This window comes from Barbatula barbatula (assembly GCF_947034865.1).
Source record: "Barbatula barbatula genome assembly, chromosome: 7".
NCBI lineage: Eukaryota > Metazoa > Chordata > Actinopteri > Cypriniformes > Nemacheilidae > Barbatula > Barbatula barbatula.
Window position 1 is genome coordinate 8,566,520 of NC_136770.1, and position 26,940 is coordinate 8,593,459.

Consider the following 26,940-nt stretch of genomic DNA (forward strand, 5'->3'; position numbering starts at 1 on the left):
AAGATCCATAGAAGGGAAGGAAGGAGGCGGGAACCGGCGGACATTCAAACAATAAAACTTTAATTAAATAAAATAAACAAACACGGAAGTAAAGACCGGCAGCCACCTCACGGTCGACTGCCGGCCATAAAACATACACACAAACTTTACAATGTCCGGGCCCGGTCCTCTCTCGTCAACAGTCCTGCCGGTCGTCCTTTTAAGCTCCCAATCTCCTCCGTGAGAGATGCGTCACGGCTCTCGTCCCGCCTTCCTCACCACAGCCATATATCGACATCCCCAGCAAGTGTCACTTAGCCTCTGGAGCTCTCTAAGCCATTTTTGATGCACATACGACCCAGATGTGAAGACATACCGTCTTTCTAGTAAGGAGAAGAACTCTCCTATCTCAGGGATAGCTTTGGCTGTATCCACTAAAACTAAATTCAGACAGTGTGCTTTGCAGTGGATGTAAAAAGCATCCTTAATGTTTGATGTTTGTTGCCTTCTTCCAATTGTTAAACCCCAATTTTGAAAATACCGTCTCAGAAACTTTGGGAGGGTTAAAATGCCTAACATAACACAGAGTCTGATTGTTTGGAATATTCAAGCCGGGGTGGATATGGTACCAGGCTGCCTTGAAGCTCCTCCTCCGGTCCCCCATCAGAGTTCTTGGGTATATATTCATCATTGGCTGCACCGGTGGTTCTTCCCGGGATTTGCTGATATCTGCCAAAGAAAAAATATATATAAATATATTTAAAGTATGTATAACCTTTTCATTTCAGCAAATAGTTTTCATTTACATAATAAGTGCACTTAAAACTGAATTCTGAATATTTATTTCGTTTGCCTAACTTAATATTTTTCAGTTTCCATTATCTGCTGATGAGACTGTATTTATATATTTATTTTACCACCTTCACTTTTACTTTGTCATGTCTTTTTGTTGTTATTACTACTGTTGTGATTACTTATGCCTGTTTATTTATTTGTTTACTGCTTTTCTCCCTACCCTGAATGTATAATTTTAAGAAAATCATAAAAATATTTGGCAAATTTTTTATATACAGGTGCTTCTCAGTAAATTAGAATGTCGTGGAAAAGCTAATTTATTTCAGGAATTCAACTTAACAGGTGAAACTAATATATTATCATTACATACAAAGTGAGATATTTCAAGCCTTTATTTGTTATAATTTTGATGTCCAAATAGAACTTAATATTAATAAATAAAATCTTTAGCTTGACATCTATATAACAAAATCCCTCCACTCCTAACGTGTGGATAAAACACACGGGACCAACAGTAACTCAATTCCACTGGGGAGCTGCAGACTTGGCAACACAGACCGGTACGCACCGTTCCAGTATGGTGGACGACCTACGTATGAACCTTTTTTTTTTATTATTAAATGCTTGTAGAAGATAACAAAAAAGAAACATTAACAACAACCATTATCTTTGTCAGTACAAACTCCAGATTCCCTCAATCCTCAATCAAGACTAAATTCCTTCAGTATTTCAATCCATATTAAGTGCCAAGTCCTTAAACACAGCCACTGTTCTTGTAGCTTTTAAGTTTTTAGAGAACTCGACAGACTCAAAGTACATTTTCAACTCACGTTTAAACCTCAAAAAAAGAGGAGTGGATTTAGAGAATTTAGTTTTGTGAATGTGAAATTTAGCTAACAGAAAAATAAGGTTTATAAAATAAATATCACTTTTCCTTTCACATTCATGAAAACCAAAAATTACATTTCTGTATGTAAAATCAACATTAGGATTTACATAACAATTGATAAAATCACAAATGTCACACCAGAATGTAACTGTGAAAGAGCAGTTCCAAAATAAATGTAAAGTGGTCTCAGGTTTCTCTGAACAGAAAGAACAGAGAGTATCAATGTCAAGTCTTTTGAGAAAGCACTTAACTGGGTAAACCTGTGAATTAATTTAAAGGTGATTTCTCTCGTTTTATTTGTTATCAGGTATTTGTGAGGTAATGTCCAAACTTTTTTCCACGGAATATCACTTACAAAACCATTCCAATAAGAAATTACATATGGGACAGAAACAGACTCCTCTTGAAACAAGACTTGAATTTTCTAGATGAAGAAAGGCATTGTTTACCTACAAATGTCTTACACAGATCCACTGAGCGACAAACAGATGAAAAAAAATCCTTTATAAAGCATGATAACTCCTCGCGGCACTGCATCAGCCACGGTGGCGAACTCTTTTGGAGTAACAGGAATTCCATGCTTTACCAAGAACTCAGAATAATTACAAATTGAACCATTTTGATTGGAAAGTTGAGACACAAAAATAATTCCATTACTAACCCAATTATCAAAGAAAAGAGATTTATGTTTATACAGTAGGTCCTTATTATTCCAAATTATATAAGAGTGAGGGGTAAAATTGTGTTTAAAGATGAGGGACCAAGCTAATAACATTTGCTTATGAAAAAGGGATAATTTAACAGGGATTTTCATTATGCAGGTTAACAAGAATTTTAAACCCCCTAGTGTCAGGTCCCGGGTTTGATCTTCCTTCACTTTCTCACTTTTCCTTAGTCGCCTTTCTATGTGCACAGCTGATGCGGCTTGGCAATCAGCCGAGTGGCTCAGCAGTGCACAGCTGTTTCTTATTGCTCTCATTATTTTCCTCCCTTTATGTTTCTCTCCTTAGTCGCTGTTGCATTAACTAGCTCACTCTAGCCTTGTCTGATTATTTGTACTAACCTTGCACTCTTCAAGTTATAATATTCAAGTTTTCATGCACTGGAGAATTGCTTTGGACTGTGCTGGATTCTCTCTTTTAGTCTGCACCGGTTTGGATTACGAGTTTTGCCTTTTCCCTCTGGAATCTGTTTAGACCTCGACCGACCCTTGCCTTTTGTGCTTAATCTTTGGATTACCCCTTCAGACTCTGTTCGCACCTCGACCGACCACCTGCCTGTCTGACCCTGCATCTGCTTTGCCCTGGACTATCTGAAGCTCTGCTTAGCTTTTTGTTTTGTTCTTGCTTATCTGTTTAAACCATTATTATTTTGGATTTGAGTCCTAGCCTTCTGTACCTGACAGAACGCAACAGCCAGTTATGGATTCATCTTTTCGTTCGACGCTGGAGAGACAAGGGGTCTTGTTGACCCATCACCAAGAAGGCTTCGTCGCTACCCAGCAGACTCTTGAGACGTTGTCCGTCCAGGTAGCTGACCTCACGGCTCGGATGGAGCATTTCCAACTCTCTGAGCCCTGTGTCGTCCCCGCCAGCTCGGCGCGAGCTCACGAACCACGCATAAACAACCCTCTTCCATATGACGGTGAGCCCACCCTATGCAGAGCCTTCATTATTCAATGTGAAGTTGTTTTTTTCTCAACTTTGAAGACTTCAAGGAGGAAATGATTAAGGTGTTCGGTGAAGCCTTCACTCACATTTCCGTCTCAAGTCCCCTGCGGTGGCTTCCACCAGTATCATCCGTCCCTCCTCATCTCCGGCCGGTGCAGGGTTCTTTGTGAAGAAGGATGGTTCACTTCGCCCCTGCATTGACTACAGAGGTCTGAACGACATAACTGTTAAGTATCGGTATCCGTTACCCCTTATGTCTTCAGCCTTTGAACTCCTGCAGGGGGCGAAGTTCTTCACAAAGCAGGACCTTCGCAATGCTTACCATCTGGTCCGGATAAGAGAGGGGGACGAATGGAAGACGGCCTTTAACACTCCCACGGGGCATTTTGAGTATTTGGTTCTTCCCTGTGGGTTGTCTAATGCTCCGGCTGTTATCCAAGCACCTGTTAATGATGTTCTTCGTGACATGATCAACAGGTTTGCCTTTGTGTATCTGGATGACATTCTTATATTTTCTTCCCTCCAGATTAATGTCAAACAAGTGCTCCAACGGCTGCTTGAGAACCAGCTGTACGTCAAGATGGAGAAATGCCCGGTCAGTTTTGTTCTTGGGTCACATAATCTCGGATGAGGGAGTTCGCATGGACCCTTCGACGGTATGGGCCATCTCCGACTGGCCGACACCAGTCTCCCACAAGGGGTTCAACAGTTCCTGGGTTTTGCCAATTTTTATCGGTAATTCATCATGAACTTCGGACAGGTGGCGGCTCCTCTCTCTGCATTGACCTCAACTAGGAACAGCTTTGAGTGGTCATCGGCAGCTCAGGTTGCGTTTGCTGAACTCAAGAACAGGTTTGTCACCGCACCTATTCTGGTCACCCCTGATCCTGCTCGTCAGTTCGTGGTGGAGGTTGATGCTTCTGAGGTTGGGGTCAGAGCGGTTCTTTCCCAGGTTTATTCGCACGATCTAAAATTACATCCTTGTACCTACTCTTTTCACCGTTTGTCTCCCGCAGAGCGAAACTATGATTTTGGCAAGTGGGAGCTGTTGGCCGTGCGATTGGCTCTGTGGGAGTGGCGCCACTGGCTGGAAGGTGCTGCCAGTCCTTTTAACGTGTGGACCGATCACAGGAACTTGGGAGTACATTCGGTCCGCCAAGTGACTGAATGCCAGGCAGGCTCGGTGGGCATTATTCTTTGGGCGCTTAGATTTCACCCGGTCTTACCGACCAGGCTCTAAAAACTGCACTCTCCCGCTGCCTTGCTCCGGTAGAGGAGCCGCCCTCTCTTCCCGACACCATCCTTCCAGAGGGTCGGGTGGTGGGAGCGACGCGTCAAGAGATCTATGGTCGGTGTCAAGTTGCCCTGAGGGTACCGACCAGGTCTGCTCTTTGTCCTGGAGTCGGCCTGCACTGCAGTCCTTCGGTGGGGCCATTCTTCCAGGCCTACCTGCCATCCGGGTGTTAGGAGATCGCCAGCGGTTTTGGTGGCCAGCCATGAGAGGACGTTCACCAGTTCTTGGGGGTGTGTCCGGTCTGTGCGCAGAATAAGTCTTCCAATGCGTCTCCCGTTGGTTTGTTACGGCCTCTACCTGTTCCTTACCATCCATGGTCCCATATTGCCCTGGACTTTGTGGTTGGTCTCCCTCAGTCCAGTGGCAATACGGTGATTTTGACCGTAGTGGACCGCTTCTCTAAGGCGGCCCATTTCATTGGTCTTCCCAAACTCCCTTCGGCCAAGGAAACGGCCCGGGTTTTGGTGGATCATGTTTTCCGCATCCACGGCCTTCTGAGGCTGTGGTTTTGGACAGAGGTCCTCAGTTTGCCTCGCAATTCAGGAGGGAATTCTGTCGACAGATTGGCGTCTCTGCTGGTCTGTCGTCTGGATTCCAAACAGAAACCAACGGGCAGTCCGAGCGCGCCAACCAGAATCTGGGTAGGATGCTCCGATGCATGGCTTCCCACAATCCTTCAACCTGGAGCCAGCAGCTAACCTGGGTGGAGTATGCTCACAACTCCTTGCCGGTATCTATGACCGGGCTGTCTCCATTCATGTGTTGTCTTGGTTACCAACCTCCTGTGTTTCCTTCCCAGGCCCTCGAAGCTGCGGTCCCCTCTGTCCAGGCCTTTATCCAATGCTGTCGGCGCACCTGGAAAAGGGCCAAGGAGGCGCTTATCCGGGACCGTACCAAGCGTACCGCCGACCGTCACCGCCGGAAGGCACCAAGATTCGTATGTGGGCAACGAGTTTGGCTTTGTATCAAGACCTCCTTTTGCGGATTACGGCTCGGTTTGGCCCCCAGGTTCATTGGACCGTTCCCCATCGGGGATGGTTCAGCTTCGATTGTCCAACCCTTTCTGTTGTGTTCATCCTGTCTTTCATGTGTCTAGTCAAACCTGTTTGTTGTTCTAAGCTCTGCTTAGCTTTTTGTTTTGTTCTTGCTTATTATCTGATTAAACCATTATTTTGAATCTGCATTTGAGTCCTTGCCTTCTGTACCTGACACTTAGTTTGGAAAAAATAGCATTAGGGATCAAATTCCAGATAGATGCAGGCTTATTGATAAAGTTTATCCAATTTATTTTAAAGGTGTGGTTTAACATAGTAAAATCAAGAATGTTTAACCCCTTCTCAATGGAGTTCACAAGTTTTGAGAATGGCAGTGTCAACACAAAGAAAAAGCAGCATCTGTTAGCCTTGCCAAGCCCTCAGCTTTAGCTAGTAAAAGTCTTCCCTTCAATGACAGATCACGCTGCAGCCATATACAAAGTTTTTTTCTGTGTACTCAATTAGTGGCTTCAAATTGATAGTGTATCTTTTGTTATAATACCTAAATATGATACCTGATCTCTAATTTGAATATTACAAATTTGTGACAAATTACACTCTTTGAGGGACATCAGTTCACATTTCGATAGGTTCAGAACTAAGCCTGAAGCTTTGGAGAATTGCTGGATAGATTCTAGTGCTGACGGAACTTGATTTGCATCATGCGAAAAAAGAGTGGTATCATCAGCCAACTGACTGATGAGTATCTGTTTCAGCAATAGAGATACCACGAAGACCACTATTGGAAACATAAGATGCAAATATCTGGGAAACTAGTAAAAAAAGATAAGCAGATATTGGACAACCTTCTCTAATACCACGTGACAAGTAAAACCTAGAAGTACCGTATTTTAATTTGATCGTACTATTACAGTTGTAATAGTTCTTGCAGCCTTACAGAAATACTCACCAAAACCAAACTTTTGCACCGATTTAAAAATAAAATGATGCTTAACTGAATCAAAAGCTTTATAAAAATCCAGGAAAAGAATAAAACTATGTTCCACTAGGTTGCTATAATCAAATAAGTCTAAAACGAATCTGTTATTCATTATGTGTCGGTCTCTCATAAATCCAGACTGAGTTTCATCTATAATGCTATCCAAACAATCTTTAAGCCTTTTAGCAAATATTATGGCAAAAATGTTATAATCATTGTTAAGGAGAGTGATGGGCCGCCAATCGTCTAGATTAGTAAAATCTTTCTTTGGTTTAGGAATTAGAGTGATGATACCCTGCGTTAACGTAGAAGGTAAAGTTTCTTTATCAATACTCTCTTTAAAAACATTTGTTAAAAAAGGAGAAAGTTCATTGGCAAATAATTTATCAAACAAATTCGATATCTGCTCTGTACGTTTTGAACTATAAAGATTTTTATAAAAACTGCCACTGAAATTGGCAATATCTTTTGGATCTTTTATCATTTTACCATCAAGATATAATTTATCAATTGGTGAAAGGGTAAAATTTCGATTTTCAAGCTTAAAGAAATATGCAGAATTAAGTTCACCTTCTTCAAGCCATCTTTTCTTGGATCTTATATAAGCACCCCTAGCTTTTGATAAATATAAATCATCTTATTTAGTTTGCAGAGCTGCAAGTTCAGATTTCTCCTCCAAAGATAAACAACTACAGTTACGGGTTTTAGATAATTTCATAACCAGGCTGTCCTCAAAAACTCTTCTCTTTTTGGCTATGATTGCTCCAACGTTCCTTAAATAAACTCCAATTTCAAATTTTAGAAGCTCCCAATTGGTACAAAAATTATTTTTAATTGTGGCTGCTTTCCAATATTAAGCATTTAACTTTTACATTTTTTAATTTACATTGATTTTTAATTTGCATCCTTATCTTTCTGCGAGAAATCCTCGAACACCTTTATTTTCTTCTTCGAGGCCCCAATCGATGAGCGATGTCAATTCTGAGGTGCAGATCAGCCGCGATGCTTGGGGAAATCTGGCTGAAGAGGTCGATGATCATCTGCTTCACGTTCTCTCCTGATTTCTCTGGAATACCAGCAACACGCAGATTCCACCTTCTTTTGTAAGCAACCAAATTGTTACATTTATCACGAAGTTCAACGTTTTCTTTCTCCAGTTTTTCGATCATACACTTCACCTGTTCACCATGGAATTCAAGAGAGTTGATTATCTGTTTAATAGAGTTCGAGTTTTCGATCACCGTTTTTTCAACTCCTTGAATTCGGTGCAAAGTTTCTTCGTGCATGGCCTCCATTCGCTGCATGAATCTCATTAGCATAGTGTTACTCACCACTGGATTATCAGAACTCGGTTTGCTTTTTTTGGCAGGATTGGGTTCAGGTGTATCGGGTAAAGGCACAAAACCATCAGACTGTCTCGCTCTCCATATCAGTGCTTAGAGTTCTCCTTGCCTAAATATGCAAGGATATGCTGTGCATAGCAAGATGAGTTTCTTCTTTTTCTTCCATATTCTCAAGTCAGTGCATCAGTTGAAGCAAAAGCACTTGCTAGCATGTTGATAACGAACTATAACTTTGGGGTGAAAAGTGCAGAACTTAATAAATATTTACAAAGAAGCAAGATTATTAAAGTGCGGCTATTCGAAATTATTCCTGAACATGACCAGATTAGAAGTAAAACCGGGATTTGAGAAAAAGTTTTAAGAGCTACCGTAAAACCGCCTTCTCACGACGCCATCTTGGCCCGGACCCGTATGAACCTTTTTCGCGCGATATTACCTAATTACGTAGGGCTAATGCTCAGACTTCCGGTTCACCTCTTGATCCCATTAGTTAGGCATTTCCAAGTTAGCTTGAAAGCTTTTAAACGGACGTTATAATACTTTTGTCATTTACAACAGCATATTGTCTCAGAGCAGTGTCTATATTATTTGACAGGGGATGCAGGGGCATGCGTTTTAAAGCTAGACCGTAAAAAACAACTTTGTTTCTCACCATAAGAAATTGGACAGCGACATCTACTGGGATGATGACATTAAACTCCAGCTAGCAGGCACATTTGATATATTGTCTTATGTATGTAGACGGCCAAGAGCTTAACATTTATAAAACACTTAACATTGGACGAATTCTTTGCCATAACCATCAACAGTTCACATTTCTAAGTGGAGGTTGCTGAGTACAGTGTTCTTAAAAAAAGAAAAAAAGTGAAAGTGACCTTTTTGTCAGTAATGTTGACCCATACACGAAATGTGACCTCTCCATTTTACCCATCTTGGAGATAACTGCAGCGCCCGCGGAGCAAGGGGGGTAAGGTGCCTTGCTCAAGGACACCTCAGTTGTTAACCGCCGGCCCTGAAGACAATATAAACAAAGAAATATATAAAATAAGAGAAATATGAATAACAAAATAAATAATAATACAAAATAAAAAAGAAGAAATAAAAAATACAAACAACTGTGATATTAAACTTAATTTGATATAATAATAAATTATTGTAACGTCACTTAGCCCTGGATTTATGATTCGTGTGTTAATAGTGATGTTCTATACAATAACAATAAAGTAAATAACGAAGTAAACAATATGTTGTGATATGTTGAACTAACCATCTTTAAGTGGAGCTATGCTTCTGTACTCCACGTAAATAATAAAATATTGAGATTAGTTGAGAAAGGAAAACGTTTTTGTGTTTATAGCCGCCTTTTGCCCTTACCAATATGGCGGTGGGGTTGACGTACGATCCAGCGGATCGCGTATATGTATTATTATATATGTCTCTATACTCGACTCAAGCCTCGGATCAAATGTCACATCGGTACAGTTAGTGCCTATGGCTAAATTGCAAATAAAGCCTATGAGAATATTGTATTTATATCACGAATACATTTAACAATTCCGATTCCTGGCCACTTCATAGACCGGTTTTAAATGGCTTTTATTTTGAAATTCCTTGTACTGGTCTTTCATTTTGTTTCTTGTGTATTGGTGCTGCGTTCACACTATGGAGGGGGAATAGCTACATAAACACGGTAGTATTAGCAATGTTTGTTTTCTTATTGACTACATGTTTGCATTTGTTTGGCAGAGCCTATACACACTGTCATGCTATAACACTGATATTTCCTGTACGGAATATGCGCTTTTTGAAAGCATTCGCATTAGATTTTAGTGAGCAGGGGAAATAACGCACCTGTATGTGACTTACCCGCTCTTCCTCTGGTATTGTAGCCTGCTGACTGGTTGTGTGATTTGAACTTGTGTGTATGGAATGAGCCCGATCTGATCATATCCGACCATGTGATGTTTTATGGGATACAGTGAGTGAAGTAAACAGTACAGCGGTAAAATGACAGAAGTACCGCTCAGCTAAGCTTACTTCAACCTAATGTTATTTCAACCTCAAACTTGGGATCCAATACAAACTGGAAAATGACAATTCTATGACAAACCTGGCCTTTTCCCACAGGTTACAAACAGAAGATGAGTTCTCAACATCTTTCCAGAGCCTCGTTGCCTCCCTCTGGTTCCGGACAAAGTCAGGCATCTACCAGCAGTACTGGTTTAGCGACGCTATCAGGTAGACATACAGGACTTTTTACACCCCAACTTAAAGCAAGCTGTGACTAGAAGATCACAGAATGTTGTGAATTTACTGTTACAAATAGGTGGTAATGACAAAAGTCGTGAAGTGGATCACTCTCAGGACCCTATACATGGCAGCAGTACAGGTGGATCAGCACCGTTTCGTGACGATAAGCAGGAAACTGTGGTGGTTAGGCCCTATCCACAGGTCCAAGCCCCCAGTCAATCTCCAGCTCTGCCCCAGCATGTGCCTATCCAACCCAGCCCTCCTGCCGCTGTGTCTAACCCATCAGTTCATATGTCGCATGGCCAGCAGACAGGCATTGGGGAAAGCTCTGTGAAGGTAAAACCAGTTTGCTTTCTTGTTTTTAAAATCAACATAAATCGTTTGTTGGAAATATCTGTGAAGCTGCTTTGTGAAAATTGGGATACAAACTGTTGGATGAACACACGATGAGCACGTGATGGAAAAGTTTTCTCTGATGTTTCCATTTGATTCCGATTCATAAGCACTGGCTTCGATTCGAGTAAATAAATATATATTTAATACAGATCCAACAGATATTTCTAAAAATGAGCAGTAAATATCACATTACAATGGTGAATAAAAAAAAAAAAAGGAGCCACAAACCTGTATATTAAATTTTAAACACATTTGGGTATATTGAAACAGAACTGGTTATATAACATTTAAGATATGGTATAACAAACAAAATTAGCTTTAAGGAGGGGCTGCAATCATATGAATCACTGCCTTTTATGTGAAGTTTATGCTCCCTATGGTAACATCCACCCGTTGTAAAAAGAAATAGTTCATTCACGTTAATGAAGGTTCAATGTCTGCGGAAATATGAATGAAAAAAATCAATATTCAATTGACCGCTTTTAAAAAACCCATTAATAAATGTTTTACCCAGCCCTATTAATTTCTGACATTATCAGTAAACGTTCAATATAACCTTTGTTTGTTTGCGGATTGATTACAGTCCTTCCCCTAACCCCTACCCAACACATTTGCTACTGGCAGTTCTGTTGTTTTCCTCTAGGCTGCCCTAAAGTCACCTATGCCCAGTCGTCTCATAGCTCCTGCTCCTGCAGTCAGCCAGGGGCATATTCCTGTTCCAGCCAAAGTGTCTGGCCATATTACCGTTCCTCTGGAAAGCAGCATTGCTCCAGCGTCTATACCAGTGGCAACCATCAGTGGTCAGCAGGTAGAGCCAATGCCAATAGCTCAACATCTTCTATTGAGATTTTGATATTGAAAGTGCTTTTCATAACATAAACAAAAAAACCTGATTAATGCTTCTCCAGGGGCAGAGTAATCTACATCACCTAATGGCGACTAACGTGCAAATCATCAGGAGCAGTGCGCCTGCACTACAGATCGGATCTCCAGCTCCTCCTCCTCACACATACACCTCCCACCTACCCAGGGGTCAGTGCATTTTATTCATACAGGACTGACATTTATATATTCATTTTGTATTTATAAACACATACACATGTATATATATTTAGGAAATATTTTTATGTTTTTATTTTGTGTAAACAAACTTTTATTCTTGATGCGATTAATCATTTCACAGCCCTAGTTTGAGTACATGCATACAGCAGCATTCTGTCATTTTCTAAATAGTTGCTGTGTTCTGTGATTTAGGTGCCGCCGCTGCAGCTGTCATGTCCAGTACTAAAGGCCCTACTGTTCTCAGACCAGCTGGAGGAGGAAACACGGGCCCTTGCCAATCTGCAGCTGTACAGCACATCATACATCAGCCTATTCAGGTGCAAATAGTCCACACCACACTGATCAGATACTACAGTTACACACAACAGTCTGTGGCATGGGCACTTGCAGCATATTAAATGTCTTGAGATTTAGTGACAGTATAGGTTGAAGTCATTTTGTTGGTTATGACAATTTCCTATAAAAACGGATAAACTGTTACATTGAAATATATATTTTTATATTGATATTCTTTAGCTAAAATACCATGGGGTGAAATAAGGCCAAGTTTAAATAAGCAGTGTGCAATTGTTAGTATATTTTGCTAAATTATTTGTCAAGAGTCTTTAAAGAGTAAGTAACATTGAATTTTTAAGGTCCTACTTTGGTTTATGGAGTGTCCAACAACAAGTTTTTGTACATACAAGGTGTAAAAACACTATTATGTCGTAATAATAGGCAGTTACTTTACTTCTTGACTGATTTCTTCCGTGATTCATCCGTCTAATCCCCTCTTATCCGTGAGAGCCTAGTGTCATGTGATTGGTCAGATGGTGTAGTCTGTTGTGAAAAAACGGAACGCCTATCATCATAACGGGAGTCCGCTGTGATTGGTTAAACGCGTTCATCATATGTCGCAAATTGAACGCCTATCATCATTACTGGATTACGGGTTACAGGTAGTTGGATATTATATACAGTGTATAGATAGCAGTTTGAGGCCGAATCTGACGAAGAAACATCCGAAGACGCTAATCAACAAGAAACTCCAACACGACTGGAGCACAATGTTTCTTAATGGCAAGTGACAACTCTTGTCATCAAAACTTCCAGTGTGACAACATGCATGTTGTGCTTTTGCTCACCATTAAAATATAATAAAAATTTTACTTGAAACACTGTTTATACGTTAGTAATAATATTATTTCGTCTTACAATACAGATAGTACTCAGTTCTTGAAATAAATACTTTGAGAGTCAATAGATTGAACACTTAAATTAGGCGAGTTCATATCTAGAAAAACAAACTGTAATACCTCAAAAATAACATGTTAACGTTAGTGTTAAATGCATTAGCTAAACACAGGCATAAGGTACACAGATATTTATTTAAGACAGAAATAAATAGTCACACTTTCATGTTGTGATTCGGTGGAGCTAACAGTTCCAAATAGAGTTGGAATATCCCCACGTTTCAAGGATAGTTGTTTAACATATCCTGCAGTAAACACACCCAGATTATTGAAGCAATCTTCGGTGAAATGACACGCACACAGTAAAACCTTGGGGTTATACTCCTTTGTTGTCGTTTGAAAAATGATTTGTAACCATTGTTTCCTCAGAAGTACTTCCTTTGGTAGTTTGAATAAGACAGACTTTGTTTTACAACGTAGAACACAGGTTCTGGACATGATACACACGCGTCACGTACGAGCGACCGTGTTTGGGGGAGGAGAGTGAAGTTTTAGCTGCAGTCCCAGCAAAACGTAGGCGGGAAATATTTCTAGTGACGTAGATATGTGGCGGTTAGAGACTCGGACTAGGTCAGGTCTCGTTTGCGTGATTCGGAGTCAACTCCCTTTTTTACAAGCAAATAACTTATTTCAAGTAAGTTATTCATTTACCTTTGGCAGACTGCTTACTGCAACATAACACATTGCATGAAATGTAATTGTCATGATCTAATGTTAAACTGCAAAATGTGTTACACAACATTTGTCAATGTTCCACAGTTCATGATTCTGGATGTTATAGAAATTGATTGAATGTTTATCCCCTGCAATTGTATTGACAGTCTCGATCTTTGGTGACCACATCTACGGCTGTTCTACCCACAATGGTGGCTCCTATTCCAGCTGCCAGAACACAGTCTCCAGTCATCAGCACGCCTGTGACACACACTTCAGAGATGGTTCATGGGTATGATTGTATCCACATGTTTGCTGAGTTCTATAACTGTGCAGTATTATGGCGTTTTATGGTTTTGCTCTTCTGATTGTCTTGCGTTTTAGGCGACCAGTGACAATTCACCATCCACCAACCACCATAAACATTCAGCGACCACCAACCCCACGGGACATTGCCACTCGCATCACACTGCCCTCCCATTCAGCTGTAGGAGCCCAGAAAGCCCAAGTCCCTCACACCGTCACACAAGTCAGTGACATGACACAAACTTTTAGAAGTTGCTTATGGAATCAGTTTGTTATGGAATTTGTTTTTTTTGTTACCTGGAATTGTAGCCCACAATCTTGATGTTGCCAATGCTTGCAGTATTTGGTAACCTATTCTTGAAATGTGTGAAATCTATGTCCACAGAAGCCAATTTTCAACACTGTGAGCCCGGTTGCTGCTGCTACAGTAGCTCCTATCTTAGCTGCCAACACCGTTCCATCAGCCACCACTACAGGTACATTACCTAAGCTTTTCCCCAGATGCTGCATGGTAGAGATTCCATGTAGTTAACAACATTATCTAAACTCTTAATCTTTTTTTCAAACAGGGTCTGCACCACACACCCAAATGGTCAGTAGCACTATTGTCACCATGACAATGGCCTCTCACTCCTCTCATGCTACAGCCGTGACCACCTCTGCTATTCCTGTTGGTAGGCACAACCCACTCCAAATGTGCATACAGAACTATTTGAAGGACTGCTCAGCATTAAACTGTTTATTTCTGTTTAAACATTTTACACAAATGAGAAGGACTTTTGACACATATGTTTAAAATATATGATGGAAACTTGGTTTGTTTGAGGTTAAAGTTACACCAGGTAACCAAATTAAAAACATAGACCAAAAAAGCCAGCAGAAAACTAGAGCTTTAGAAAGAAGTGGAGGTGATTGATAAAGTAATACTTGATGCATCCAGGGCCGGGACTCGCCAAATCGATTAAAAATACTTGTCTACCTTGTGAAAATGTTTCTACAGAAACCTTGGTTTAATCATAGGTTTTGGAATCATTTTGTGATATCCATGGTTTTACTATAGTAACCCTGTTTTTGTAATAAAGCCATGGTTAATATGGCTGTATTAATGAGTATTTTTTTTCATTAATCTCAAACAAATTAAACTGCAGCCTGGGGTAAAGTCAGCATGTACATTTAAAACAAACCGTGTTAATTAACAGTAAATGTCCAGGGTTGTAGACCCGATGGTGAACATGCAGTGGTGTAACTTTATTTTGACAAAGACCATCCCCACCCCCCTGGGTCGCTGAAACAAATGGAAAACTATACTTTAATAACGAAAATATTTCTATAATAACTCTGTGGGAATCTGCTTTTTAGCACAGTGGGTTAGCACATGCCCTTCAGGTCCGTCCATTGGCTGTTGCGCTGCGATTTTCTCTTAACTGGATGAATTCTACTCCCGCTACTACCTTAGCAGCCTCATAGAGGCTACAACCACACTCTGTAAGTTCTGTGTTTAGGTCGGTTCAGGCCCATCCCTTTGTTCAGGCGTTTCTGCATTCGTTCCATCGTTTTTGTTCCATCAGCTTTGTCCAAACAGAATCACTTGTTCTAAATGTCAAGTTTGCGCATGTGAAAAGCATTGCTGAAAGGGATGAATGCAAAGTGTCTTCTCGGGTAAAGAGAAAATGGTGTTGATATGTATTATTCAGTTTACCCCTGTGACAGAAACTGCCATGTTATGAGAGACAGTTGCCAGTCTCTGTTTGGAATTTCCATTTCTAGAGCTCTGCCCTTCTAAGCGGGTCGGCACTTGGGTGCTATTGTTTCCGAAGTTTCAAATGCAGAAACTGTTGTTTACAGATGATATTTGATCATTATTTTAGAGACCGATCAATTTGCTTCATAATACATTACTATGGTATCAGGAGCCGCGCAGATTACTTTTGTATTGCTTGTATCTGCTTTTTGAACTTTCTTTTTTATGAAAGCTCTTAATAACTTATTATATAAAATAAAATTTGAGCTCATATCTCGCATAAATCATGCATAATTTGTGTTAGTAAAGACCTATTAAGGTGTACCTCTCAGAAAATAAAGACAAATAAAGATAATTTAAGATGTTTAATTACGACTTTGTGCATTGGGATCGCGTGACTACGACAATGTAATAATTTTTCATAAAAATCTAAAGTTCTACCAAAATTCATACTTCGCATTCATATTCACTTTGTCCTGTAGCTCAAAATGATTCTCATGTGATTAGCTGTTGCTGCATGGGTGAGATGTGGTGCACTTGAAAAACTTGCACTTGAAAAGGATGGCTGTCAACTTTTTCACCTCTTCCGAGTTTGTAGGTCTGTACGGTGTGTCCCAGACCTTAAAGGGAAACTCCGCAGAAAATTTTTAATTCCATGAATTACTCACCCTTAAGTCGTTTGAAACGCTGAGGAAACCATTCTTCTTCGGAACACAATTATTTTATTCAGTTTAAGTAATGAGATTCAGGAGCTTTCTGACTCCCGCCCATAGACAGCAATGTAACTGACATTCTTCAATAATCAAGTGACAAAAATACTTTCAGTTACGTGTCAATTACGTTTATTTGTTTTGTTCTTATCTCTTATCTTATCAAGGTTAGAAGTGTATATTTAATAACATTGATACTATCTTTGTTCAGCTAAAGTGGTTCCTCAGCCAATTGCCCACACATCCCCACGTATCCAGCCAGAGTACCCAGGAGAGAGAACTAATTTGATTCCCATCTCAGGTCATCGGTCCTCTCCAAATCCTGTCACTATGGAGGCCCGCAGTGATAACAGGTAAAATAACAGCAGAAACTGTTCATTTGATGTCATACAAAACATTTCAATCAAGTAACTCTATAATTTAAAACAATAGTGTATGTAAAGTGTAATAAATGTCTTTTATCGCTGGGACTGCTTCGTCTTTCACATGATGTGAACAAACACACTTGCACAACACTGTTGCTTCCACGAAAAAAAACTTTATTCACTGTGGGAAAGTCCACCCAAAATTGAAAATTCTGTCAACATTTACTCACTCTCAGATTGTTCCCAACCTGTATAAATGTCTTTGTTCTGCTAAACACAAAGGAAGATATTTGGAAGAATGTCTGTAACAGGGCAGATAATGTCCCTCATTGACTCCCATAGTATTTATTTTCCCTATTATGGCAGTAAATCGGGGACAAGACTTGCTCAGTTACTTACATTCTTCCAAATATCTTTCTTTGTGTTTAGCAGAACAAAGAAATCTGAGGGTGAGTAAAATATGACTATCACTTTAATACTAGGATCTTTGGAAAGCTGAAAAGGTTTTCTTTCCCTCCCAACCAAAAACACACTTCGTAAGTGGCTTTGTAGTCTATAAACAAAAATACATATTTTTCTTTCCGCCCTGTGTTACGTCATACAGGACCATACTCAAAAAACTTGTACGAACTCTGACGGAGTGTATCTGGCACAGAAAAAGAAGTCTGAATGCATGAAATAGCTTTGGCAGAGATGCTCAATACCAAAATCGAGTCTGACTACTGGAATACATTAGATCATTTTCCATTTAAGTTTAAATTTTAATTAGATATTTTATTCTTATTTTTAAATGTATATTCAATAAAAAGATGCACAGTCTATAGAGTTTACCAGAATTACTGTATATGTATATAACTGTGTATTTAACAAATGAAAACACTCAAAATAATGTTTAAGTATCATGAGTATTGTTGACAAAAATGACACTATTTAGGGAAATACCTGTTGATGCCCTTAAATGCGAGTTTGGCTAACACTGATTTTCTGAGTGTGGATGAAGACAGGCATGAATGAATGCATCAATAGCACACCGGAACACTGGATTTTCTCAGATACCACACTACAGTTCCTGCTAATCTAGAATTACTAAAACTAAAATATATATATAACTAAAAAAATCCCCCGCAAAAAACTAAGTCTTGTTTGTATAATGTAACAATGTGTGAACTCGACGCGGACTGCAAGCACTGTGATTGGTCTGCTTCAACCCCCTCCCTTCAGGTAAAAAAAACTCTGCAAAAGTGTCGGGTTTACTCATTCGCATTTCCAAATGAAGTATCTAAGTAAATTACGTGTTTTTCTGTATTTAACAACTCAAGCTGAAAAAGTGACTGTTAACTTGCCGCTATCATTGCTAAATGCTTCTCCCAGACAGCGTACACAAGGAAGCGCATCTTCTTCTGCTCTTGTCTTGGTTATACGAGACATCCTAGATTGATCATCTAACTGAATTCTTAAGTTTGAAAACATGGAACGGAACTTGAATTTACAACTTGTGAAAATATAATTGAAGATTACTGTGTTTTTCTGTAGGCCATCAGTGCCAGTACAGTTTCAGTACTTCTTACCGACATACCCCTCATCACCGTATCCTCTGGCCCACACCTACACCCCCATCACCAGCTCTGTGTCCTCTATCCGCCCTTACCCAGGTAAACACAACACACACCATCTACCAGACCCTATGTGCTACTGTCTGAGTTTCTAAATGGTTCTAAGGCCTCTAATATGAACTCTGTTTGTAACTTTAGTCACAGCTCAGGCTCAAAGCTCCACCCTTCAAACCCAGGCTGGTGTGGGTGTGGCCACCACTGTCCACTTGAATCCCATGCAGCTGATGGCAGTGGATCGCATTGGCCTGCAGTCTGCTCAGATCAGCACCCAAAACATCCAGCCAGCCTCTATGAACGCTCAGGGCCTTCAGCCTACACCAATTGGAGTCCAGGGACTGCATGCAACTGCACCAATCAGCACACAGGCTCCGGTCGCCACACAGCAGCCACAATCAGAAACAAAGCCATCAGGTTAATATTAGCACTAGGCAGTGCAAGGTTATATACTCATTGAAACAATGAAACCGTGGTAAATTTGTCAACCAGTAGCAATTTTAGAGCATTGTTCTATTGCGATATAAGGTAAAGAATGGCTGCAGTTTTTACATTTGTACACCTTTCCACGAAAAAGTGCGTATTTAGATATTATTTTAGATGTGATAGCAGTTTTAGCTCATGTTGCCTAACTCTGTATCGAAAAACCTAAGCATTAGACAGCGTCTGTCTGACTCACAAGTATCTTACTTATTGTTTGTTGTACAGGTGTAGTTCTGGCTGAAAGCACTTCTTTTGTCACTAATCCAGTTGGGAGCACTTTCAGTGGCACACAGCCAGTCACTTCGGTGGTACAGACACACTCTCAGGGGACGGCCACTGGTGCACCCACACTGGTCTCCTCCCCTCGACCCAGCATCCTTCGCAAGAAACCTGTGAATGAAGGGTGAGTCTTGTCTACAGCTAAATTTGCATCGCTTGTTTGCATAGACTGTAACAGAGTGCTGCAGGGATAACGTTTTGGAGAACGTTAAAAACGGTTTCCCTTGAAAAACTAGTTCCTATCGACCTATCAGATGTAGGACCTTACAGACCTTACAGGTTTTGGCTGCAAAAATAAGTCATCCCACATCTATAATGTGAAAACTAGCTGGACTAGTCAACATGTATGGACAATTCATTGCATTCAATGTGAAAAACAATCAAGTTCCACATTAGCAAGGCTCTTAAGAAGTGTGCTGTCTTATAATGTTGAGGTAGAAGTTGATGAAGTAGTGTGAGACTGGTTTTGGGGTGTATTTCTAGGGCGGTGCGTAAAAGTCTCATTCCAGCACAGCCAAGCGACCCTAACACTGGCCGTGTGGATAGCGGGATAAGGCTATCAGGATCCCCTCGCCCAGCAGGGTAAGCCCTGTTTGAAGATCCTTCAGGCAATAAAGGGCAAGAAATATTGCTCTGAACATGCATATGATTGCAATGCCTAGAACTGTGTTTACTTTACAAAGTTGAATTGGTTAATTTTTCTATTCAGAGTGAAGCCCAAATCCGATGTCCATGTTGCTATGGCGCCCCCAGTCATGGCTGCTGTGGAAGCTCTGCCCAGTCTTGGAGGAGAGCTGCAGAATCTCTCCAATCCTGCTCAGCATCTTTCACAGGCCACTCATACTCTTCTAGCTCCACCAGTCCCTATGCCCCCCTCTCAACCCACAGGAGTTCTCTCTGCCCTGCCTGCAGCTATGGCTGTCACTCCTCCAGTGCCTGCGTCCATGGCCAATGCCTCTCCCACCCAGCCGGCAGCCAGCAGCACTGCAGCCCTGAGCTCCACCCTTTCAGAAGTTAAAGTCAAACAGGAAACAGAACCAGTGGACACCTCACAGCCAGGTAGATGTGTCCTGTTCACAAACTAACAAGCTGTAAGCCACATGTGATGATTAATACAGTGCTTCGAATCTGATTCACGGCAGTTTTAAAAAGGTGCTTTCGGCATCCCATGTTTATGGATTCCGACAATTTTTGCTCTCTTGTTTATAGTGCTCCTGGCCCAATCCTCGACTGGTCCAGCTCCAGCACTCTCCTCCCAGGCCTACTCCCTTTCTGTACCTGCCCAACCTGGAGACCTCCTGCCCGGGGCCTCCCCAAGGAAGAAACCCCGCAAACAGCAGCATATCATCTCCACTGAGGAGACAGAGATGATGGAGACCAACAGCACAGATGAGGAGAGAGCTAGCAGCAGAGGTGCAGGACACCGACCTGACAGACACAAGTCTCCACCCAGGGAATATGTTGGTGGGTTTTTCAGCCTGAAAGGTTTTTCTCCTCAAAGCTTTTCTTCCTTTGGATGGATATTTTCCGGAATTATTTAACAAAAGTTTGTGTTTACATAATATATGGCTGTGTAATGTGCATATTAATTTTGTATTTGTAAGCATAAAAACATGCATATATAAGAAAAGTCTCAAATAATTTTTTTAAAAACTTTTTTATATCATTTCGATTATTGGTAAATCTAAATAAATACGTCTCGATTGAAGACATTATGTAAACACAAACTTTCATTCTGGATGCAATTAATAGTTTGACAGCCTTATCTTCTGACCAAATATAAATTTAATTAAATTTTTATTGATGCATAAGTTAAGTGGTTTTGATTTGTAATGACAATCATTGTTATAATGTAGATGAGGAAGGTGTTCGGTACGTGCCGGTTCGTCCCAGACCTCCCCTCACTCTGCTGCGTCAGTACCGTAACCCGTGGAAAGCTGCCTATCACCACTTCCAGAGGTACAGTGACATCAGAGTTAAAGGTAGGTGTTTCTGTCAGCTTTACCAATTTGAACTTCAATTAAAGTTGTTCAGTGTTTTCGGTTTTGTCACCAAGTTGATACTGATTATGACAGTCAAAGAAGGGAATCCTCTGGCATGCCATCACCTCTGTCATCTACCCACTTAAACTAGCTTCATACCAAACTTAAAACGAGTCTCGATTCATTTTGAGGCATGACAGTTGACTTGTGGTTAAGTATGTCAGCCAGATGTTGTTCTGATCAGACTGATCAATTGACTTAAAGCAGTCATATGACTAGGCTAAATCGAATATTATTGGTTGTTATAGATGTATTGTAATGTGTGTACACGATTTAAGGTTAGAAAACGTTGCATTTTCCACATACCGTGCATGTTTGTATCTCCTCTTTGCCCCGCTTGTCTGAAATGTGCTGATTTTTTACAAAGCTCATCGCTCTGAAAAGCAAGGTGTGCCCTGATTGGCCAGTTCACCAGGGCATGGTGATTGGTCGTATACTGCAAGTATGTGACTGAAATGTAACACCTGTTACCATATTTCGAGCATTAGGTTCCAAAGCAATTGTACTGACAGGTACGCCAAACTTACGTGCTTATACATTTTGACGCTCTTCGTCAAACAATACCACAAACTGACGTAGATATTTGGGGGTGTGGTTACACTAAGGTGTTTCAGGCAGGTCTGGGTGAGCATTCGCTTTTAGATAGAATTCATCTTTTATTCCGACACTTGAAGTTTTGCAATTTTACGTGTCTAATACATGCATGGGTAACTTATAACACACCAAAGACGAAGAAAAACACGTATTCGCATCATATGACCCCTTTAATGAAATGGAGACATTAGATACTGGTTCGAACCATTTTTTGTGTCTCCTTTTGACTGATTTATCGAAAGAACGAGCTCTTAAGAGTCACTGGTCAGTGAAATGTACTATGCGCTTTTTAGGATTATCATAGTAAAACATTTTCTTTGCATAATTTGGCGGTGTCTTATTTTATTTCATCACTTTCGGATCGAAAACTCCCAAAACATGAAACACTGGGTTGTACTGATAAATCTCGCAATATAACAACTCTAAATCATCTTGCTACTGTGACTCTGCAGAGGAGAGGAAAGGAAGCCTTCAGGACATGGCCAATCAGAGGGGAGTTGCATGTCGCGCTCAGGGCTGGAAGGTGCACCTGTGTGCTGCACAGCTGCTGCAGCTGGTGAGTTTGCATCTGATAGTGTTGCGATTCACTATATTGTGTATATGTTTTATCAGCCAGTTGTTGGCGTGGTTAATGCTGCATTTAGGTGATGGTTTACTAAACTTTTCTCTTGTCACAGACTAATTTAGAACATGACGTGTACAGCCGACTGACAACCCTGCAGGAGGGGCTCATCCCAAAGAAGAGAGCTGGAACGGATGATGAACTGCATCGCATCAATGAGCTCATACAGGTTAACATCTCAATGTTCTATAGTTCCCTTTTTGTGGCCTCGTGAGTTCGGACCTAAATATTTGTGCGTATCATAAACAGAAACGTAGTAACTTTGGGTAACCAGTATGGGCTAAAAAAGGATATCAAATGCAAACACAAATACCTAATAGGCTCGATGGTGTAGGCCATGTCTTTTGTCTTTGTGTTAAACTTGCATCCCTTGATAAATATAGAGTTCAAAAACTCACCATAACTTGGAAATGATGGAAATATCTCTAAACATTTTGCCCTTCAACATCGACTTCTCTCGTCCTCCCCCGTAAAGGCATTTTAATCCACTGATATACAGTACAGTGGGCAAAATAATTATTTGATCCTCTGCTGATTTTGTAATTTTGCCTGCTTACAAAGAAATGAAGGGTCTATCATTTTATGGTAGTTTATTTTAACTCTGAGACAGAATATCCCCAAAAATCAGGGGCATTTTTTTATATAAAGGTTATTAATTGATTTGCATTTCAGTCAGTGAAATAAGTATTTGATCCCAGAGAAAAACATAACTTTGTACTTACTGGAGAAACCCTTGTTGGCAAGCACAGAGGTAAGACATTTCTGATAGTTGGTCCCCAGGTTTGCACATGTGTCAGGATACATTTGAGTTCATTCCTCTGAAATCTTTAAGGTTTCTTGGCTGTCGATCAGCAAATTGGAGTTTAGCCTCTATCACAGATTTTCTATAGGACTAGGGTTTAGAGACTGGTTAGGACATTTATTGTCCAGTTTTTTCACTAAACTACCCACTGTAGCTCAATAAACTCCCCACTGGAAGGTTTCAGGACAAGCACGGCGGATACAACTCGAGCCACTTTTTGAGTTTTTATTTAGAACACCTACACAGCTAGTTATGTGTGATGTTTAGCTCGTCATTTTACTAACAGAAAGATCGCTAGTTTGTAAACCTGCAAAAAAAAACACAAACAATACATCAAAATAAACTAATGAAATTACCCAATCTGGAAATATTAACTTTCGATCCAAATTACTAGCAATTCCAGATTACAGATACTCACCGGCAAGCGCACCAGTCCTGATCAACAACAGAATTAAAAATGAAACTAAAGGCGGCGCCTGCGCACTCACCAACCACACACATACAAATACACAATCTGGTAACTAGGAACAACAATAAACATATCTGCGACCTAGTAAGATTATAACATAAATATTACCACAATTAGAATGAGAATAAATGTACACTTATTTCCTCAAACAAGAAAAATAAAAAATAACATCCATCAATCCTAATATACCCCGCAAACAGTAGTGACACTCGCAAACAGTAGTGACACCCGCTGGAAAGTTCTACATTTATTGTGCTTCTCCTTAAGCCACTCTGTGGTTGTCTTGACAATATGTTTTGGGTCTTTGTCATGTTAAAGGCACATCCACGACCCATCTTCACTGATCCAGTCAAGTGGAGGTTCTTGCCCATTATTTTACGGTACATCGGCTCGTCTCTTAGCCCCTCAATGCGGTGAAGTCATCCTGTACCCGAGGCCGAGAAAAAGCCTTCAAGTATAATGTTTCCATTCTTCAGGATTTCTATATATTGTGGCATAGCGAGTTAACAATGGTTTGCTTGCCAACTGTGGTCCCAAGTGTCAAGAACTCATTAACAAGCTTCTTCCGTGGAGTTCTGGGCTGATCTGTCCCATGATCATCTTTACCCCGTTGATGAAATCTTGCAGGGAGCTCCAGACCAAGGACAATTGATAGTTATTTTGTATTTCTTCTTTTTCCACATAATAATAAATAATCGCACCAACAGTTGTCTCCTTCTAACCAAGCTTCTGTCTGTAGTCTATTCAAGGTTTGTGTAGGTCGACAATCTTGTCCCTGTCAACCTTTGAAATGTATTTGGTCTTGACCATGGTGGTGGAGAGGTTTAAATGGAAGATACAGATTCTGTTGGCAGGCATCTTTTATATACATAACAAGCTGACTTAGGAGTAACTAATCTGTGGAATTCTAGCTGGTTGGTAGGGGATCAAATGCTTATTTCACTGACTGAAATGCAAATAAAATGAATAACCTTTATATATATATTTTCCAGCTTTTTTGGTTAAAATAAACCTACCATAAAAATTATAGACCCTTCATTTCTTTGTAAGCAGGCAAACTTACAAAATCAGCATGGGATCAAATAATTATTTCCCCCACTGTATATGTTCAGACTAGGGATGTTCATATTAACCGTTAACCGATAGTAAAACCCTATGACCGATTACTATTATCAGTTAGGGCTGGGCAGAATATTCCGTTCCGAGATTTTTCTATTCTGTGTATTCCGCGGAATGTAAATAAGTGGGCGTGTTTAACTCGGCGCTCAGCAAATTGGCCTCTATTCTGAAAAAAACGAATGAATGAATCCACCCGTAACAAATGAACCTATCAAACATTCTTTCAGTCTGTAGTTTAGTGATCCGCTCCAGTCCGGCGATTCTTCTGTCACCCGCAGTGCTCGTGCAGGGATCTGCTCCAGCATAGAAAAAAGCTCAATCTCAACACGTATTGCAGAAGTCAGGTTGTTTTGTAAAGCTGTTAATAGCTTTAATAAAATTTAACTTCAGGCAAGCCAAGGTGAAACTTGCATTGAAATGCGCGATGATGCTCGCCGTGCGAGCGCTTTGATGTGACGCGCTAACGTCCCGTTTTGAGAGACGCGTAGATATAGATATGATATAAATAATACATCTGATTGTCAGAACTTAATTTGATATCTTCAGTACATTTTCATAACTTGCCTACATTTGAAATATTAACTATTGAGCATTTAAATAAACTGTAATAAATAAATTAAATCAATCTAAGAAAAATTTGGTGTAAAATATAGCATTATAATGCGAGATTTCATGAATATGTCGTTACCGTAAAATAATTTACTCATTCTGTGAAATAGATTTTTGATCATTCCGCCCACTTCTACTATCAGTTAAACGGTTTAATTTCTTTTAATACAGAAAAAAAATTATTTTTTGGTATGACAATGCAGATAATAAATAATATTTTTTTTATGTTTTTTTGCATGACAACGAAAGATGTGCTAATACTTGTTAATTTACGTGAACACGTGAAAGACGTCGGCGCGTGAAGCCATACGTGAAATGAACATCCCTAGTTCAGACCTTAAGTTATAATACCACAAGGCATATTTTTGTTTTGGGATAATTTTTTGGTAGCTTTTTGTTGAGTCAATATTTAATTTTCAGTTTCTACAATTTTTCAAAATAATTTATTTTTACAGTGTATGTTTTGACTAGATGAACTGTCTCTGTGTAGGGAAACATGCAGCGCTGCAAGCTCGTAATGGATCAGGTGACTGAAGCTCGAGACACCATGATGAAAGTGCTAGACCACAAGGACAGAGTTCTCAAGCTGCTCAACAAAAATGGAACCCCCAAGAAAAGCTCCAAGTTAAAGCGCAAGGAACGGGCATAAATGCTTTATGGTGTTAATAGGTTTTTTAGTGGAGTGAAATACAGGAATGCTTTTCAAAGGCTGGACCTGTCATGTTTAACAGGTTGCTTTGCACAATCATCTACTTTCTTAATCAGTTTTGAAGACAAAGAAAGGCGATCGTAAACCATAAAAGCATTTTTACAGCAGCTGCTGATTACTGTGGACTGTCCAGTGCATTTGAGGCAGCTAGGTTAACAGATTTTTTTAAACACCAAATGTAAAAAAAAAAACATTTTTAAAGACACATGTTCCTTTTCTGTTTAGTTGTATAGAGCCAAAATATTGCTTTAGTGAACTTTAAAGATTAGAATAGCTGAAAGTTACTCTTCCCGTCCGTTTTTCATGTTTTGGTGACGTGAAAAGTTGGTGAAACTGGGATATTTTGTGTGCAGATAAAAGTCCCCGGCTTAGTCAACAAATTGAGCCCGCTATAAACATAACATGGTAACAATATTCTATCCTGTTATGATGACGTGTAACCAATTTTTAGTTTCTTAATTCATTCAACTCAACTGTCAGGCGTTAAAGAATGACAGTGATGAAATATGTACTTTTTAAAATCAGCAAAATTATGTAATAAGAATGTGTAATTTGTTATATTGTTTCTGTGGTGATGGAAGTGATGTGGTTTTCAGTCTTTTATGCTATTTTACAGACTGTACGTGAATGTTGTTCTAAGTTTCAATAATAATTGGGTTCTTTTGTACATCTGATTATTCATTCATTTTGTGCTTGTACACTATTATGTGCTATTGCAGTAAAACCATATAAACATACAAAACATTATGTTTAGTGCATGGACTTAGTGTTGCTATATCTTAAGACATAATTAATGTAACCTCATGATCTTTATTCAACATCTGAAAATCCGCGATCCATCTCTGATGACATCGGTTAGATTGCCCTCCAACTGTCTGCATTGAGTTCGGTGTCAAAATGAAATGCCTGCAATCAATCCAGAGGTCACAGGACCGACTCGGGCTT

The 26,940-nt window shown here is 40.0% G+C and overlaps 1 protein-coding gene across 2 annotated transcripts; it reads left to right on the forward strand.

The window, feature by feature from the left end:
- The first annotated feature begins 9,557 nt into the window (after positions 1 to 9,557).
- Positions 9,558 to 26,741, forward strand: sap130a (Sin3A-associated protein a). Of its 2 annotated transcripts, none has more exons than XM_079460422.1 (21): positions 9,558 to 9,634; positions 10,072 to 10,182; positions 10,271 to 10,530; positions 11,234 to 11,398; positions 11,499 to 11,622; positions 11,845 to 11,969; positions 13,706 to 13,830; positions 13,923 to 14,067; positions 14,230 to 14,320; positions 14,414 to 14,518; positions 16,507 to 16,648; positions 18,194 to 18,312; positions 18,412 to 18,684; positions 18,976 to 19,153; positions 19,513 to 19,611; positions 19,739 to 20,088; positions 20,239 to 20,493; positions 20,886 to 21,011; positions 22,118 to 22,221; positions 22,343 to 22,456; positions 25,777 to 26,741. In XM_079460422.1, exons 2-21 carry the CDS (start codon positions 10,086 to 10,088, stop codon positions 25,933 to 25,935), a joined length of 3,156 nt encoding a protein of 1,051 aa, XP_079316548.1. In that variant the 5' UTR covers positions 9,558 to 9,634; positions 10,072 to 10,085; the 3' UTR covers positions 25,936 to 26,741. The 2 variants fall into 2 exon arrangements, with proteins under 2 accessions (XP_079316548.1, XP_079316547.1); XM_079460421.1 differs by lacking the exon at positions 9,558 to 9,634 and adding an exon at positions 9,653 to 9,922.
- Positions 26,742 to 26,940: the final 199 nt, after the last annotated feature.

Coding starts and splice junctions, on each gene's coding strand:
- sap130a (XM_079460421.1), top strand. Junction 10,183..10,270: donor TGGTTTAGCGACGCTATCAG/GTAGACATACAG, acceptor TGTTACAAATAG/GTGGTAATGACAAAAGTCGT. Junction 18,313..18,411: donor CTCTATCCGCCCTTACCCAG/GTAAACACAACA, acceptor TTGTAACTTTAG/TCACAGCTCAGGCTCAAAGC.